Source organism: Hyperoodon ampullatus (assembly GCF_949752795.1).
Source record: "Hyperoodon ampullatus genome assembly, chromosome: 4".
Lineage (NCBI taxonomy): Eukaryota > Metazoa > Chordata > Mammalia > Artiodactyla > Ziphiidae > Hyperoodon > Hyperoodon ampullatus.
This window is the reverse complement of record NC_136917.1, coordinates 49,656,891-49,676,169: the sequence shown is the minus strand read 5'-3', so window position 1 is coordinate 49,676,169 and position 19,279 is coordinate 49,656,891. Positions and strand designations below refer to the sequence as shown.

Below are 19,279 nucleotides of genomic sequence, written 5' to 3'. Positions count from 1 at the left end.
GTCAGGGGCAGTGTGGTGAAGTAGGGATTGTCCTGACGAGAAGATAGGGGAGGGGAGTTCTTATCCTGGCTCAGGCACTAATTCACTTGGGCCTCAGTTTCCTAATCTGTACAATAAGAGGAGAAGTCATCTCTTAGGGTCCTTCTAGCTATGACATTCTATGGCTCCACCTTCATTACTGGGGAGCCAGACAACTTCAGCCCTAGAAGGAAAACGCTCAGCCACAACTCAGGAAGTTTTCTTCTCCAGGATTAGAATGGGAGGCTCAATATGGCCAGCCTCCCATGCTATAGCTGAGTTGATTTCATCACATCTCAGAGTTTCTAGGCAGCAAGTCCCCCTCAACTCCAAAACTGTCTGAAATGCAAAGTGAAAATGCTGCTAATCAAATATGACCCAGGTCATCAACTCAACCGTGGTCATAGCCTCACATTCATGCATAGGATTATACTTCAGAGATATTCTGTTTCTAGTTAGGAACACTCCCTTAATCTTGAGGAGCTTGGGCTTTCACAGGGTCTGAGGAGCGAACACTCACTAAGCCGGTAGACAGATGTTATGTCAGTCTGAGCAAGCGTGTGGAGGAAGCTGGCACACTCAGCTTTCCTGTCACTTCCCGGGACCCCCAGAGAGCATCTTTCCTCATCACTGAAAAAGGTGGAGTTCTTGCTCCTGTATTGAGGCAAAAGACATGGACACAGATCAGTGCAAGGTTCCAGACACGACCCCTTCTCTTTTCGCCCTAGGATGTAGTGAAGGACACAGAGAAGCCATCAACCCATGTGCCCAGAGCTGAACTCAGACTCATCTCACTGTTGTATAATGTATTTATTTATACTGCCAAGGAAGAAGAGCTGGTAGCACCTCATCTGTGCAGAACTGACCTACCGTTGCTGAATTGATCAAAGTGGCAATGACAACACCCTTCCTGTTAAAACTGCATCTCCCAAGGAAAACAAAGCCCCTTCCTTCAACTCCTACCCATTCTTTGAGACCACATGGTGACCATTTTTAAGGGAAGAAATAGGAACTGGCTGCCCTAAATGTAAGAGTTGGAAAAGGACGATTAAAAGATGTTTCTTTGACAGGTTATTTCAAGAAAACACTCGGGATTAATGACACAATCTAGAGGAACAATGGAGAAAACTTGACTGTGGTCAGAACGAACCTTTCACGTTGGATGTTGACATCTGATTCCATGACACAGAACAGTGTTATGTAGCATTAAGATAGAGAAAGAAGGCTAAGGTGTGGGAAGGGGGTAGAAGGAGGGCCAGGGGGCTGGAAGAAATGATTATAAATAATAGAGTTCTGTATATTCACTCTATTGTATAAACTAATTGTTAAAACTAATTTGCTCACCAGAGGTCTGTCATAGAATCAAAGAATATGAAAATTAGAAGTGCCTTGGAAAGTGTTCAGTCCAGTGCCTATCTGGACAACACTTAATATCTCTTTCAGTTCTAAATATTCTTTAAACTTCAGAATCCAGTTTTAAAACAAAAATAACTTAGAAGCCCAAGAGCTAATAACAACTAACACTTGGGAGGGGCTTATTATGAATCACACACTATTAACTCATTTAATCTACGCAGTTGCCCTATGATACAGGTACTATTCTTATCCCCTTTTTACAGAGGAAGAGACTGAGGCACAGAAAAATAAAGTTGGTGGTTAGGGAGCGGTAGAGCAGGATGTAAGTAGGATGTAAGAAGAGGTTCTCTCTTTCAAGCAGGGTTAACGGAGGGGCTGGGATGGAGTGCCATGGTCTGCCACTTACCCATTATCCCCATAGCTCAGATAAATGCAGTTTGAAAGTCAGTGATGAGAAAACTAGCCATTAATGCGAACTGCTCAAGGTCACACCTCGAATCAGTGGCAGAACTGGCACTAAAGCTGTGTCCTGACATCTATGGCTCTTGACACCACACTTACTGAACCCCCATCTCTCTGGCTTGACCTCCAGATTCTCCCCAGCACTCTAAGAGCTTCCATCCTCAAAAGAACATGTAATTGAATTCTACATCTAAACTCATTTGAGATAAAAAGAATATGATCCCAAATTTCTGTAGAACACTTGAATTTTACAAAGCATTCCTGAATTTACTATTTCATTTACTCTTCATAATAACCCGATGATGTAGGTATTTTTATCCATATTTATAGATGAAGATTCAGAAAGTAATTTAGTGACACGCTCAGAATTACACAGCTAGGAAGTGGTAAAGCTGACACTGAAGCTGAGGTCTTCTGCCTCTGTGTCCATTGCCGCATGGCTGATCTACTAACGTCCTGAGTCCCAGATACTTAGAGTCTAAGAAGCTTGACAAATTACATTAGGGCTTTCCCAGCATGGAGACAGGCTTAGAAGGAGTGTGGCAGAGCTTCTAGAAATATGGCAGGCTGACGTGCTCCACACAGGGCTACTGAGAGTCTTCAAAGTCACTCTGGCCAAATACAAACACTTTGTCTATTCGGATAGAAGGCCTGCCTGAGGTTTAAGAATGGGTTTTCCAGCTGCTGTTGCTGTGAAATTAGGTAGCTGATGTTGAAATCTGGGCTATAAAAAAGGAAACCCACAAAAATTTGCTTCCGCAGATAAGCAGGATCCCTTTGCCATGTGTCAGAGGCAAAGACTAAATCTGACTCAGAAAACAGCTTCTGAGAAATTTCATTCTCAATACACTGCCAATTTGATTAAATGAATAAATCAAAGAATACATGCATGCATACATATATACATTCATACACGCACACATATGTACAAACAGGGTACAAACACTTCAGGGAGTAATACACCAGTACAGGGAGGAAAGCTGGGGGAAGAGGATGCAGATTTCAGCAAATGCTGGACCATCTTCAGAAACCTGACCCTAAACGAACACAGAGTAAGAGTGACACCCAGTGGCCTGATCACAGGGACAGCACAGCACACAGGGATGGTTCCCAGGACTTCCACACCCTGGCTGCTGCTGGCAGGTTGTTTGTGGGGTTTTCCTCCAATTGCTGTGTTTCGGGGGTATCTATAAACTAGAGAGTGATTTCTAGAGTGTGCAATGAGCCAGTTCTCCTCTTCTCTCCCTCTCCCACCCCTCCGTCTCCTGTCCACTTTCCCCCTCCCTACCGAATGTGCAGTCCCTGGTGCATGGGGTCCCACAGGTGACCAGGTAGAGGCCAACAGGCAATTCTGTGCAAGTAAGGTTTCCTGCCACCACTTGGATACAGGGGATGATTTTCTGCAGGGTGAATGTATCCTGTACAACTAAACTAGCTAAAATGTGATGATCAGATTAATTTAGTAGTACTGGGTTATTGTCATTTGAGGCATGATACAAGGTACAGAAGTTCAATACAATTGATTAAATCTGACACCTGCCCCCAGTATCCTGTTAAAACTGCCTCTCAGAGATTACCACCCGCAACAGTAACAGCAATAAGAGTTAATGCATATTGATTACACTTACACACACACACACACACACACACACACACACTGTGCCAGGCACCATTCTAAGTGTTTTACATGTATCATTTCAACTCAAGACAATCTTATGGGCAAATACTAATACTGTATGCATTTTACAGATGAGAAAACTGAAGCTTAGAGAAACAAATTAACATATCCAAAGTCACCCAGCTGGTAAGCTAATGGAGACACAGGACGTGCTCACATGGCCATAAATGCCTTCCAGGAAGTCTGGCTCTGGAATTCTTTATTACTGACCTATGCTGCCGCCCAATAACCAGTGACCTCCCCAGGGCCAGTGACTTCTCAATGGTCAATTTCAAAGGCCTTCCACAGTGTTAAGCATCCCCCACCTCCCACATGGCTGGTTCCTCCCGCTCAGCCGTCCTTTCTTCCTCTGCTCTATAAATGGTTCTTCCCCATGGAGTCGCTCTTCTTTTTATTCTTCCTCCCTTTCACTAGGACCTCAGCTGCAGGACTCTGTTTTTGGAAAAGAACCCTAGATTTGACATCAGCAATCTGCAATTCCAGACCCAAGCCATGGTTCAGCTGTTACACTCCGGGGGTCCTCACCTACTCCTGCAGTAAGTTGAGGGGGTAGTTTTAGCAGCAGTTCTCACCTGGGCTGCACACTAGCCCCACCTGGGGAGCTTTTACAACCATGGCTGCCCAGGCCCCACGCAGACCAATGAGAATGAACTGCTGGGGGCAGAACACAGGTATCCATATTTGTAAGCTTCCAGACTCTCTGAAGTCTGTTGACTGGTCCTAGCAGTGCCCTCTCCTCTCCATTCCCCTTGCCCCTTCCCAAATGCCCCTAACCTCAGCTTTCTCATTGGTCCCCTGCCTCCAGGCTCTCCTCTGACCATGCACACCTCAGCCAAAGCCAGGGTTGGCTTCCTAGACAGAAGTCCCAGTCACATCATGTCACCCTTGCTCAAATACATTCAGTGGCTCCTCATGCCCTGACAGGCCCATGGCATAGGCGTTTCCCGTCTTTCACATCACGGCCCCGCTGAGCCTTTGCCACACTAGCACCCTCCCTCCTGGTGACCTGCCCCCAACAACATGAATCGTTCAACATCCCCCTTACTTTCCTACCTGTGACCTCCTTTCCCTATTGACGTCTGTTGAAATGTCTTACACCGTGCAAAGCTGAACTCACATGTTACCTTTTTGAGGAAAGTTCTCTTGATGCCCTTTATCTCCTTCTAAACTCCCATCGTTCTCCATACCTCTCCAGGAGCATAGTGAGTGATCTTCCTCTTATAGAGGTACCTTGGTTCCCACATTTCTGTGTAGGGAAAATGACCTTCTCTCCCCTCTCCCTAAAAAGGACAGGGCTTAGAGGAAGCTTCTGCCCTTGGTCCACTCTCCTTAGTGGCTCTTTCTACAAGAGAAGGAGTTCCAGTCGGAGTGTTCAGAGCCTTAGGCATTGTTTGGGCCGTGTTCTCCCCATGTGGAGGGCTACAGTGTCTCAAGGTTAGCCACCAACTCTGTGTTCCCTCTTGTACTTCCTGGGCCCAGGCTTTCCACTGTTTGCTATCCCCGTGCAGGATGCCCACCCAGAGAGACCGGGCAGTACTCCAGCACTCCACGACAGGGTGGCTGGAGCAGGCTGGCCACCTGCTGCTGACTAGTCACGTGGTGGCTCTGCTCCTCAGAACCAGCCCTTCTGTACTGAAGGCAGGAAAGAGTAGAAGAGGCACTCCGCCATCCTGGCCAACACTGACTTCCCATACATTAAGCTCTCAGCAGACAGACCTATATGGGAGGGACTCTCCATTCACTAAGTTGGATTCTATAGGTCCCTGTGTGTGTACTCCCCTGATGGGGCCCCTTGATTGGGTGGGAAGGGCTAAGAGCAGGCCCTGGGTTTGGGGGGTTGTGCTTCTCTCCTTGCACAGAGGAAGGCCTCAATGACCATCTGCTGAAATGAACTGAACTGACTCCTTCCCTGATCACTCATATTTTCTTTCCTATCACTCCTCATGTCGCCTTGATTGTCAGAATGTGCTCCTCTGGGTTCATGTTACCAGGAAACCCTGAAGCTCATCTTCAAACCTGCTCAGAATGGGGCGGGACCACTGGGGAAGGTGGCCCTGCTCCAGCACATCCCAGAGGGTCTGTGTGTCATACTCACAATGGGGAATACGAATCAGGATCTATGTTTCTGGTGGGGACAAAGCCCACTTCTCCTGAGAGCGCTGACTTCCCAATGAACCACTGAAGCCCAGGAATGACAAAGCCGATGATCTCAATGCTTTCTCCCTGGAGGAAATTCAGTTCATCCTTTTCTTCCCTCTCATATTCCTTCCAGGCCTTACATTTTCCTCTACCTGTGGGAAAACAGCACACAGGTCAACCAAATAAGGCAGAACAGCTGAGCCTTCCACTAGCTTCCAGTGTAATATGAAATGAAGAGTTCCCAGACTTTAGAACTTTAAAGACCAGTAAAATTTCTCCCCCCGCTCAAAAAAAGAAATTGGCAGGAATGATATAGGGTAACTGGCTTTTCATTTGGCCAAGCTAGGAAATTCAAAAAAGGAACTCCCATCCACTTTTACCACCGTTTTATAAAAGAAATTTTAACAAATGTAGTAAATATAATCTCAGAATACTAGGTATACCTTAAAACAGAATAAAGGTAGTTTATGTCAAACTGGAAAGCTCACTATATTGTCCTACTTTGTCTGATTTGCCATTATCATGTAAACACTTTGTCATGGTTGGCACAGATCCACAGACAAGGATGAGGACTACTGTAGGATCTCTCCATTTCCTTCTGGCTCCTTTGGCCACTATGACCTTCAGTCTCCCCAACTGTAAAATGGGGATAATGAGAATACCTGTCTTTTACAAATATCAGGAAGAGTTAAACAGATAAAGTGCACAATGCCTGGTACTTAGGCAACCCTCAATACATGTTAGCCTCATATCACTGGCGAACAGAAAACAGCTGGTTACCCAGAGGGTTCTGGAAGACTCCTCTTCTGACTATGGGCACTACCTAGCTTGATCAGCTGCCAAGCTAGGATCTAGTAATGATATATGTATGACAACTGTACTCTCCAGTATACAAAGTACACTTATGTCCCTTTTCTCAGATCTTTCTAGGAGCCCCAAAGGGTAAGCAGAGCAACTATCAGAATCTCCTTTTTATAGATTAGAAGGTGGAAGCACAGAGAGGGTACGTGATCCGTCCAAGGAGTTTGTGTGTGAACTAGAACTTAAGTCTCTCCACTGCTGTTAACCCTTCTTTCCACTAATCCAGCTCTAGTTGAGGTAGCAGTTTTTATATGCCCCAGTTTCCATATTTGCTTCAGCTCCCCTGCTAAAGCTACTGGATTTGTTTTTCCTGACATTTTTGGTCAAGTTTCTGTTGACTGTGCCTTCAGAATCAGAAGTTCCCACTGCTTTGGTAGTATCTACCATGTGTTAAACACAATGTGAGAAAACTGTACTAAGTGATTTACAGATGTCATTTAGTTTAGTTTCTCATGACAACATTTAAAGTTGGTTTTACAGTAACATTTTACTAATGAGGAAGTTGTGGCATTGTGAGAGCACGTCATGAACTGGCCGAGGTCACAATGGTTTTAAGCTGTGGGGCTAGAATTGGAACCCAGAATAGGACTTCACAGCCCCATGTTCCTAACGACAAGGCCATACTGCCTCAGTTAGCTAAAAGTCTTGTTTGTGGTTGATTATTAATTAGATCTAATGTCTGGGTCTCATAATTCTCTCTGTTTCTTTTTTTTTAAAGTGGTACTTGGGCTTAGAACTTTAAAAATTGCACTTCGTGCTAGGTGCAGGAAGGCAGCTCCAAGGATGAAGATGAAAGGAATGTATATTCTAGATACATAGAAAACATTAAATTTCCTTATCCAGTAGATACAAATATACTTATAGATATATGTGTATATGTATATATTTATGTGTGTATGTGTATATATATACATACATACACATGTATATAGAGATTACATGAAATGTATGCATTTATACATATGTATGTATTTCATCTATTCAACAAATATTTACTGAGCACCCACTATGTGCCAAGCATTCTTAATCTTCCTAAATTCAAGATTAACTTCACAAAACTCTGAAGGAAATTAGAAAATGTTTTGACTAGAGATTGAAAGCAGGCAGCCTGCAGGCCACATCTGGCCCACACAGAGCTTTTTTTTTTCCCACATATCTTTAAATCCCTATGGTCCCTACCATTCCCTAACATCTTCCCTCCAGGCCCTCCATGCATCTGTGTGTTCTGCCTGTCCCTGGAGGTATTTATATCTACAGTACAGCCCTCATCTGAGACCTCTCATTTCACAGGCAAGGAAACCCATGGGAACAGATGGTATAATTGGGTTCCCCAAATTCAGTCAGCAGCAGAGGTGAGACAGGAATTCACATCCACTGACTCCAAATCTGCCGATAAAAGGAGGAGGCAGAGCAATATTATCTCCCTAATAATACTGCCTTCAACTCAGCCGTACCGATCTGATAGGAGCCTGTCCAATCCCTCTTCCTGGAAAGGCCACAGCTTCCTGGATAATTCTTTAGGAACCATCTGCCAATGGAAACATGGGGTTTGCAAACATGGATTTCAAAAAATTTGAACAGTGAGCAGAATAATCCATTAAAATGATGCTGATGATGATAAGTATTATTGTAATTTTGGTTACTTTTATTATAATAGTGGCAAACATTTACTGAGAACTTACTTTTTATCAAGCACTGTGAAAAATAAAGAAGCTCAGCAGGCCTGGGATATTTTCTGGCTCAGCAATTAGCTTGTCAGTTAAATATCTAACAAAGGATCCCATTCCATTCTCACTGTCAGATTCTCTGCCACACACAGAACCCACAGCCTGGAATCATGCTTACTGTCACTCTCTATGTTTGAGTTTACAATATCTTCCAGCAAGGATTCTGGAACTTTAGTGTGAAAAACATCACCTGATGTTTAAGGGGAGCGTATATAAAATGCAGATTTTTGGATCCAACCTCAAGAGAGTCTGAGGAGGGCCAGAGGGTATAAACTTGCAGTAGAATCCCCAGGCGACTCTGGTACAAATGGTCCCCAGTCCCCACAGCGAGAAACACTGCACTGGAGACCAGGGAGTGTATTTCTTCTTTGGTACAGTGGCCATCTGAAACTTTGAGTTGTCTCCATTTCATCTAATTGTGCAAATCTTGACTTAAAAAAATAACAAAACATAAAAAGCCACCCAGGTTTGTTCCCTCCCTGGCACCATGGATGTCCACATCTGCAAATGTGCCTACTCTGTTCTGCAGACCTCAGTGTGCTCTGAGACCCTCTCCCAGGAGGTGAGTGGCTACTCACTGGTGGAAAGGGAGAGGCAGGGGTTCCAAGGCTGACACCGGCACCAAGCCCCGCTGACCCGTCACCAAGGACATGCCTTCCCACTCGAACTCGCCTTCAGCTGTCTTCACCGAGATTAACTCATTCTTGCAAAGTGGCAAATACTCCCCTTCCTTCTCAGCTGGCTGAGCCATGGAGCACGTGGCTCTGCAGAAGAAGTGACCTGCAGAGAATGAGAAAAGCTCTTTCCAAGGAGTAGCAGGAAGTGAAAATGGAGTATCCCGCTATGTGTATTTCCATCAGAGCCCAGATACTTTTCTTTCTGAAAGTAAAGTACACAGTCCAGGGGGAGGTACTACAAGAGGTCTTTGTGACCCCAGGAAAACTGGTACCAGGGAAAAAAGCCACTGAGAGGGAATTCACTTAAAATAGACACCAAAAACTCCAAATAATTCCCAAGAATGAGGTTTAATTGGGACTTCACCTTGAGAAAAAAATGAAACAAGAGTTCAGGAAAATATATTTTAACAGAACTTCAGTTATAATTTCAACCTCATGCTTAATCTTAGGACCAAAAAAGAATAAATTAAGTTGATTTGGGTGAATATAATTTCTCCAACTAAATTTCACAGTCATACAGTATGAAAGTTTTTCTTTCATATATGATTCGTGCAAAACAATCAGAAAGGGAATCATTCTGCAAAATATTCTATGCAAATCTGGCTCTTTCACTGTGCCTATGATGTCATCAGTCATTAACCGGTTGGCTGCAGCCTTGATTGGATCCTTCCTTGTAAACAGACTGGTGGGTGCTCCAAGCAGTTCCCCAATATCACTTTCCTCGATCTCATGAAATCATGAAGGTTTTGCAAGATCTGCAATTTTATTTTACAATCAAATTATATCACATGTTTGGAATAGTGGTTCTCAATCTTGGATGCATATTAGAATAACCTGGGCAACTTTCAAAAAATACCAAAGCCTGACCCCCATCTCTAGAGATTAATTGGCCCCAGCTGAGCCCTGATATGGGCATCTTCTTAAAAATTCCTGGGTGGTTCTAACATCAGACAATCAGTGAGACTGGCCTACATAGTTGTTCATGTGATATTGATGTTAAACTGAGAGAGATGTTTGAAGTAATATTATAACAGGTGGGTTCATTTGTGAGTATTTTCATGTTTGAATGGTTTTTGCCTCCCTTTGTATCCTAATTATTTAAAGGACTCTGATAACATATATCCAGATAAGACCCCCATCCCCACCCCTACACCATGCTCACCTTCCTGGATCACAAGTCCCAGGTATATTGTTTCCAGGTGTTTATCATCTACTGACACGTGGATCTCTGTATCCTCCACCAGTCGGCAGTTAAGCCAGTACTTATGGTCAAAGAGGAGATGCTCCAGACACATGGATACGTAGCCTAAGAAGTCAAACCAACAAGATTCCTCAAGGGCATGATTTCTGCCATTAGCTGATCATTAGGGTGAGCAATTTCCCTCCTGAATTTCTCCCCCAGACCTCCATCCCTAATCTGACTCCACTTAACTGGAATTAGAAGAGCATAAGAGGGGTAGCTAGAAAATTTCTAAAATGAATTGATTCTTCTCAGCATCTGTTGGGAAGTACAAATCATTTTTAAATGATATTTATTTTCAACATATTATGGGTCTCCATAAATGCATAATGAGATTATCAAACCAAGTTACTTTTTTATAATACATTCAGGGAGGCAGCTCCAAGATTACAATGTTGACACTGGGAGTTCCTAGTTCCCCCTTAAAGTTCTCCCAACCAAATTCGAATTCTTGTACCCCTGATGATGCAGTGGCTGGGGAGGTTATCCGTGGCCCACAAATAAGTCAGGATTTACTTCAACATCCCTCTGACCCTGCCCCTCACCCCATGCCCAGTAAGATCTCACTTGTTAAAACCAGACTAAAGGGCTTCCCTGGTGGCGCAGTGGTTGAGAGTCCGCCTGCCGGTGCAGGGGACATGGGTTCGTGCCCCGGTCTGGGAAGATTCCACATGCCGCGGAGCGGCTAGGCCCGTGAGCCATGGCCTGTGCTCCGCAACGGGAGAGGCCACAACAGTGAGAGGCCCGTGTACCACAAAAAAAAAAAAAACCAAACAGACTAAAAACTGTGCAAACTGCAAAACTGCAACAATTATGGATAGTATTTTACACATTCCCATAAATTTAAATTATTTGTATGAAAATTTTGCTTCTTTCTAGACTTCCTCACTTTCTTAAGATGCAGAACCTGTCTCTTTCCACTCTCCGTTGTGCTGATTTAGGCCCTGTGTATCTTCTATAATGGTGCTTCTCATACTTTATAATGTGCACACAAATCACCTGGGGACCTTATTAAAATACAAATGCTGGTTCAGCAGGTCTGGGTGCGGCCTAGGATTCCATGTTTCTAACAAGCCCCAAGTGATGCTGATGCTGCTGGTCCATGGACCACACTTTGAATAACAAGGATCTCTAATGGTCACAGAAGGAGATGTGTTGAATGGAGAGCAGAAAAATCACCATGACTACAAGAGGAGAACTTATACCTTCTAGCCAAGAGCCATCTTGACCCTCCACCCCTACACAAAATCGCTTCCTGGGTAAGTCTGCATGGAGCCCAGCATCTTCTAAGAGATGTAAAACATGCGTCAATTCAAGGGGCCTCCCTTGCTTTGCTTGGTTTTGCTTTGCAATTGTAACTTTCCTATCATGAGTTATTCTCCATGGAGAGGGTAGGTAAACTGTTTCCCACCACATCGGTACTGGTGCTGTGCCCCAGTATCCTTCTTTACCTTGTAGAAAACCCTGCATCCCGAGGCCCCTTTAGCAGATAAGTCCCCCATATCTTTCTTTGACTTTTCCAAAAACATGGAACATGGATCTGGAACTTTTGAACAGCTACTTAGATCCTACTAGAGGCTGGTTTCTTTTCTTTTTTTTTTTCTTTAACCATCAATTTCTAATCTAGCTCTACTTTGAATCTAGTAGATGATCAGTAACTGTTTGCCAGTTTTAACTGATTATCTAATACTCTCTTCCTGAAACAAAGAAGTGCTGCATGTGACATTTTAGAGCAATATTTGCTTTAGATTTAGTTCCAGGCAGTTTGTGATATTTCAAAGGTTAACCATCCATGTTAGACTCTACTGCTTTTAATTATCAGAGCCAGACCAATTCCTTAATGTCAAGCTCTGCAAATTGGCTGAACTGAGAAGCAGGTGCTCCTTTACCTGCCTGCTCCATGTCATACCTAAGTTCAGGTAGGTGGAGAACTTCCAGATTTCCTCCATGGTCTTAAAGGTAATGAGGAACTGGGCCTTCTGGGACTGGATACACACCAACCTGGCTGAGAGGTCCTGAATAAAAAGAACAGTGAGTCAGCCTGGGATGACAAAAGCGTCCTGTGAACAAGCTCACGTATATACAACATGCTGTGTATGAACTTCTTTTTTTGAGATATAATTGACATATAACATCGTATTAGTTTTTAGTATATAACATAATGATTTAACATTATGTATATATTTTGACATGATGGCCACAATAAGTTTAGTTAACATCCACCACATCACATAATTACAGATACTTTTTTTCTTGTGATGAGAACTTTTAAGATTTATTCTCTTAGCAACTTTCAAATATACAACATAGTATTGTTAACTACAGTCACCACACTGTATATTACATCCCCAGGACTTTTTAATCTTATAACCCGAAGTTTGTACCTTTTGACCACTTTCACCAATTTTGGCATAGATTTTTTACATCACCAAAAAAAAAAAAAAAAGGAAATAACCTAAATGTTCATCAATAGGAGACTGGTTAAAATGAATTATGGTTCATCCATACAATGGAATATTATGATATTATGCATCCATAAAAAAGAATAAAGAAGCTCTTTGTGTATTGATACAGGCTCCAAATATACACTGCTGAATGAAACAACAGCAGAAACAAAAAGGAAACAGAGTACAGAACTGTGTGCAGAGAATGTTATCTTTTGTGTTAAAAAAAAAAAAAAAGTATGTGTGAGAGGGTGGAGAATGAATCACAGAAGGCACCTTGGAAGCAAATTTGATTGTGAATCTATGTTTAATAATTATTTTTATGAAGCTAGCAAACAGAAAAACCAAACCACACAAAAATAAAAAGTATCCATAATCCCTCCTTCTAGAGATCATCAATGTTAACAACTTTGTGTATTAACTTTGAATCTTTTTTCTGTACGTGAGTTTCTATGTAACTATTTTTATATAAACAGAATCACATTACTAAGTTGTTTTGTAATTGTTCGTCCCTAACAATGTTTTGCGAACCATCTCCCATGTCATTAAATAATCTACATTATTTTTTATGGTTACATATGCTGTTGTCACATTAACATAATTAATTCTTAATGTTTTCTTATGGCTAGACATTTGAGTTGTTTTAATTTTTTAACATCCTAAACAGTATTGTGATAAACACCCCATATCTAAATCTTTGTATGCACCCTTGATTGTTTTGACACAAGTGATTCCAAGAAGTGTTAATTGGGAATGCACATTTTCAATCCTAAAATGCAGGAGCCAAACTACCCTCCAGAAAGGTTGTACCAGTTTACACACTCACAAGCAGAGCAAGAAGAGACCTGTAACACCCACTCCCCCACCCCCTTTTTAAATACCTGAATAAAAAGGCCTGAATCACTGCCTAGACTTGGTTTTCCCATAAAATCTTTTCTGCTTGTCCAAGCATCTGGACTTGACTATAACAAGTGATGATCAGAACGTCCCTCTCCCTCCAGGCCAGTCCTACCACCAGTGATCAACCCCTGGATCCCTGTCCTGAGGGAACCCTGGAGAAAGAAGAAGAGGATAGAAGGATCCAAGGAAAAGCCCCTACTTCAGCAAAGTCAGAACTCTGGGGTTCTCCCATACCAGGCCCCAGGAGGCCCCAGATCCTTGGAGGATGTAGATCCTGGTAGTCAGGGAAGGGGGTCCTAAGTAAAAACCTATTTACAAGGAATTTACTACATGCCAGGCTCTTCTTCAAAAGTTTGATGAGCAATGCCTCATTTAACTTTTACAATAACCCTATGAAACAGTGTAATTATAGGAGTTAACCCATTCTAAGATGCACTTTTATCACATTTCACCATTTCTGAAATAAAAGTGTGGCATCATAAATAATTGGCAGCATTTATTTTCTTTCTTAAAATAGTGTGTTTATAATCAAATGGCACCTCACATTTAATAGAAAATGGCATTGTCCCTGTTTTATACTCAAGGATGCCAGGGTGCAGACAGGGTAAGTCAAGGGAGCTGTGACGCCCAAACTGGATCTCAGATCCAACTGACTCCAGGCCTCAGCTTTGGCCCACAAGCCTGCCCACTCAAGACTCAGCCCAGCAGGCCAGTTTGCACAACCAAACCCAGCTCTTGCCTGTGTCAGAAGAGACTCAAATTAAAAGAAACTCTATGGTGCCTGTTAGTAGCTAATGCCTCCAAGTTACTGAATTCTGGAGATTTAAAAACAAAGCGACTCTGTTATTTATAACATACCTATTTCTGGAGCACATCCCACCACCCAAGCACAACACCAAGCTCTCTACAGATACTATCTCATTTACTCCTCCCAACAAACCAAACACTGTATTTTTTGTTACATGACAGATTAATAGAGTTTCTCTTTTTAATTTGTATCAATTCATACAGAAACTGTAAAATAACTAGAACATACTAGTTTATTATGTAAAGCAATGTTCTCTTTCCCCCATCTCTAGTTGCAGCAAATTTTAAACATTCCTGACTTTAGTTCTCCTAGTAAGTACCTCCTAAAGTATAAATAATTTAGTCATACCCTTCTTCCTTGGTTTAGCACTTGAAGATATTATCTACCTACTACGAAAGATGAGAAATTGGTTTATTTTATTGCCTTTTCCTCCTCTCATTCTAATACTTATAGCTATTAATTTTTGATTAGCAATTTTGGTACTTAAAAAAAGTACACTTACCAGTGGTTACCAGTGGCTGAGGAAAGGGGATAGAGGGGAGTTATTGTTTAGTGGGTACAGTGTTTTAGTTTGGTATGATGAGAAATTCTGGAATGGACAGTGGTGATGGTTACACAATAATGTGAATGCATTTAATATCACTGACTTGTTTAGTAAAATTAAAACTGAAAATGTTATGTATATTTTATCACAATTTTAAAAAGTCCAATTCACCACATTTTTTTAAAAGTATACTTTATGAGGTAGGTATTATAACGATTCCCATTCTACAAAGGTTAAGTAACTTGCTGAAGGTCAAAAAATTAATAGTGGCAGATTTTAAATGAACTCTTCTCTGACTCTGACTCCAAGGCTTGACCCATTCCTGCTGAGCAGAGAATGTGTACATTTTTTTTTTTTTTTGTGGTATGCGGGCCTCTCACTGTTGTGGCCTCTCCCGTTGCGGAGCACAGGCTCCGGATGCGCAGGCTCAGCAGCCATGGCTCACGGGCCCAGCCGCTCCGCGGCATATGGGATCCTCCCAGACCGGGGCACGAACCCGTATCCCCTGCATCGGCAGGCGGACTCTCAACCACTGCGCCACCAGGGAGGCCCATAGAGAATGTGTACATTTTTGTTCATTCAGTCAGTCAGATGTTTTCTTGAGGGCTGACTTTGTTCCTAGCACTGTCCTAGGTGTTGGAGAGTCTGCTGTGGACAGACACAAGGTTGCACTGCTCTGCGAAGCTCACCTTAAACAATGCACGCACCTCCTGGTCCTCATTCTCCAGAGCCCAGAGCCGCCTCCTGGCTGCTTCTTGCAAGGGGCCATTTACACACCTCCTGGAGCGGCTCTTCACACTGAAAGAGAGCGTCAGATCTTAAAGAGAACAGAGTGAAAAAGATCAGAATGGAAATGCAGAAACAGGGAAGAAAGAATTAGATAACCCCCAATGTTTCCCACACCCAACCCCCAAATTGATGTTCTCATCAGAGATTACAAGTGATCTTAACAATTCTCTGAGCACATTCTTTAAACTTTCCTCCCCCAGAAGAAAAAATGCTGAAGCCCAGAATGTTCTGGAATCACAGGAGTTGCTGCAGTTGGGTTGGTTATTTCTGTTTGTACAGAGTATATTCCTGCTCTGCCTGGCACTGAGGGAACAGTGCCACACAGAACCAGCTAGAACATACATTTCCTCCTGTGGATGATTTGTGAAAGTTTCCAAAGAATACTAATTTATCCATATTTATGGAACTATATTTATATGTCAAATTTATCATATGTAATAGATATTAATACTACATGCATTATACATATACACATGCATTTCCTCTAACCTGCTTCTTTCTGATTATGCATTTGTTGTTTGTCAGGGTAAGTGGCTAATATATTAAAGTCTATCTTTAATATCTTCAAAATGCACATTCATTCAATACTGTGAACTGAGGCTGTTTTAGGTGCTGAGATACAGCAGGAAACAAAATAGACAAGGTCCCGTTCTCATGGAGCTTGTATTCTTGGCAAGTAACCAATTCCATGAACACAGTAATTTCAGATGGAGGAAAGTGCTATGAATAAAAAAAAAATGTTAATAGGGTAAAGAGACAGAGTGATGGAGCTGTTGGAGAGTGGATAGTGTTGCTGGGAAAGGCCACACTGACGAGGTTCATCTTATAACTGCACTTTGCCATGTGTCTTCTTCAGACAATAAGTAGCAATCACATTAATAATTATCAAACACAATGAACCTTCAAGGCAGCAACTAGATAGGCACAGAGGTCTGTCTTCTAGCCCTAACCTGCCAGGGCTTTTGCATATTCCTGAGCACGTTAGAGATGGCCCTTGTCATGCTGGCCTGAGAACACAGGCAGCCTGCATTTCTGTCTCCCTGTCTAACCAAGAAGTTGTGGAAATGCTGTGGCTGCAGGCCAGCTCTGATACGACATGCCCAGCTGACCTGACATTGGTGAAAGCTTCGGGTGGATGTTTGTTCCACCCTGGCCTGTGTTCTAATCTCATGCAAGCCCTCCATCTGCCACAGTCCAGGTCCAACATCCGTCTGGTAGCCTCACTGACCACTGATCTCTAGGAGGAGGTAAAGCCCAGGGTGGAGGAGTCACACAGTCGTGGACTCGAGGCTCAGCTCTGCCTTTGTTAACTGAACCACCCTCAGCAGTTAATTACCTCTCTATGCTTGACTTTTCTAATTAATAAGATGGTTTTTAGAGTACTAACCCACAGGGTTAAATGAGATTATGTGCATAAAGCATTTTGTTCAGTGCTGGGTGCATACTAAATGTTCAATACACACGAGCATTAACTTTTGCTCCTTGCAACCCCCCACCCCAGTGCTCCAGCAGTTACTGCTCGAGGCCCCCATCTTGTTACAATGTAATTAACCTTGACACTAATTGATTCTGTGATTTCTGTTCACCAAACCTCCTGTCCTTTCAAAGCCTGATTTAAACTTCCCTAAAGAATCTTCCTGGGAAAAGCTCCTGGTAAGTGACGCCCCCTTCAATGTGACCCTCCTTGCCATGTACTTGAATCCATAGTTATAGAACTCAAAAGACCTGGATTTAAATAAGCAAACTGCTTGTGGATCTCAACCAACGAGAGCTGATACTCAGAGCAGCATCTCTGCGCCACTGTGGAATCCTACAGTGCCCTCTTTGGATAGGGGAATAAATCAAGTTCACTCTAGTCTTAGTGTGAAGTGCATTTTGTCATTTTTTTAATCCTCCTGAAAACCGGTGGTTTAGTTATGATAATGTATCTGACTGATTCTGTCTGGGACTCTTCCTCATAAAGAAGAGGGTGGCAGTTGGAGCTGAGTCTCCCCTTCTCACCCTATGACCTTCCTGGAAACAGCATCATGACAGAAAATGCTGAAAGACGGACAAGTTCAGGTGGTTAAGTTTCATCTATATGTACCCTTTGTTCACTTGCCTTCATGCACTGATAAGACAAAATGCTGACTCCACTGTGTTCATGAGACAACAGATGGTGGGTGATTCAGCTTTTTCAGGGATGGCCCAAGCTGACAGACAGATAAGCAGACTGACGCAACACCAAAAAACAGAGAGCAAGGTTTTTCTCATTGTCAACCAAGAAGTCTGACAGAATTTGAAATTGGGAAAAGAAAGAATCTGGCATGACATTACACTGTTTACATAGTGTATATCCTTCAAAACATTCATAATGCAAATCTTTTTTCACAAATCTCGATTTTGTATGCTGAATAAAAGTACATGTTTGGGAGGCAATGCAACACCCCGGTTACAAACAAGGATCAGGGATTGAATGCCTTTCTCATCACGTATTAACTGTGCAGCACTAGGGAAGTCACCTCCCTCTCTGAGTCCCTGTTTGCCACCTTTGAAATGCAGAGTGTGGTGCCACCTTCTAGAGGTGAGCATGTGAGGATGAGAAGTAGATGCAGGGATGACTTAGCACGTGCTTGGCATGTGATTTGCCCTCAAAAGTGGTCCCTGTTACTGGATAACAGAAACTGTATCTTCTACAGGTTTATCCTCAGAGTTTCCAGTACAAGGTTCAGCCCAGGTGTAGCTCTCTCTCTGAGGATGGTTCTCTCTTTGCTTCACTGAAGTCTCTTAAGGGGAACACTGTGAAAGATATGTATTGAGTAAAAGATTTTTTCCACTTTAATTTCCACTTTAATTTCAAAATCTTTTTCTCCTTCTGAAAGATTCAGACAGACATCCTTCTGCTCAGCCAATCTCACCCCACATACTCAACCCTTTATTCACTTATTTATTTAACCAACTCTGTATAAGGTACTGTTTTGGTAGTATACAGGATACAAACATGACCCCCACGGACCTATTCAATTATTCATGTATTTATTTACCAAACATTTTTTGAGCACCAATTATGTACAAAAAACTCTTTTAGGTACAATGTAGAATACTTAATTATTCAAAAAATTACCCCTGCCCTTCAGCACCTTAAAATCTATTTGATGATATACTTTATTTAATACAGCAAATATGTATGGAGCTCCTAATATGTGCCAGATTGTGAAGAACTCTGAGTGTTAGCTTGGGACGGCTTAGCTTAATCTTACAGGCAATGGAGAGCACTGGAAGATTTGTGAGCATGTGAATATCATAGTCAAGGTCATGCTTACAAAGATCTATTTGATGGTGGTGCCTAGAAAGGATCAGAGGGAGGGAGTTTGCAGATGGGACTGATAAGGGGATTACTGTAATATTCAACATGGAAAATATTTTTTAACTAGGTTTTGTCTTTGGGGTTTAGATACCTGGAGTCATATTCTGTGGCAGGAAACATTTTTCCTTGTTTTCAGATGAGGATATAATCTCACTGGATATGGTTGGATCCTTGGAAGAAGTTTCTTTACCTGGAGGAGATCAAATGCAAGATCATTTGCGAGAATATAAGAAAGCTATAGGCAAGAATTGCAAGTCTTTATCAAGTGATCATTTTTTTCTCCAGGGCTG

General features: G+C 42.5%; 1 protein-coding gene across 1 annotated transcript in view; it reads right to left on the bottom strand.

The window, feature by feature from the left end:
- The window catches only part of SH3TC2 (SH3 domain and tetratricopeptide repeats 2), a gene marked incomplete at both ends in the record, with an annotated part of 63,721 nt that overhangs the window by 33,686 nt on the left and 10,756 nt on the right, over window positions 1–19,279 (bottom strand). Inside the window, 8 exons of the mRNA XM_079701801.1 lie at window positions 539–672; window positions 5,610–5,805; window positions 7,969–8,042; window positions 8,820–9,021; window positions 10,081–10,224; window positions 12,068–12,173; window positions 15,544–15,671; window positions 19,081–19,179. Of these exons, the coding sequence (XP_079557927.1) occupies window positions 539–672; window positions 5,610–5,805; window positions 7,969–8,042; window positions 8,820–9,021; window positions 10,081–10,224; window positions 12,068–12,173; window positions 15,544–15,671; window positions 19,081–19,179 (1,083 nt within the window). The remainder of the gene's footprint in view (window positions 1–538; window positions 673–5,609; window positions 5,806–7,968; window positions 8,043–8,819; window positions 9,022–10,080; window positions 10,225–12,067; window positions 12,174–15,543; window positions 15,672–19,080; window positions 19,180–19,279) is intronic.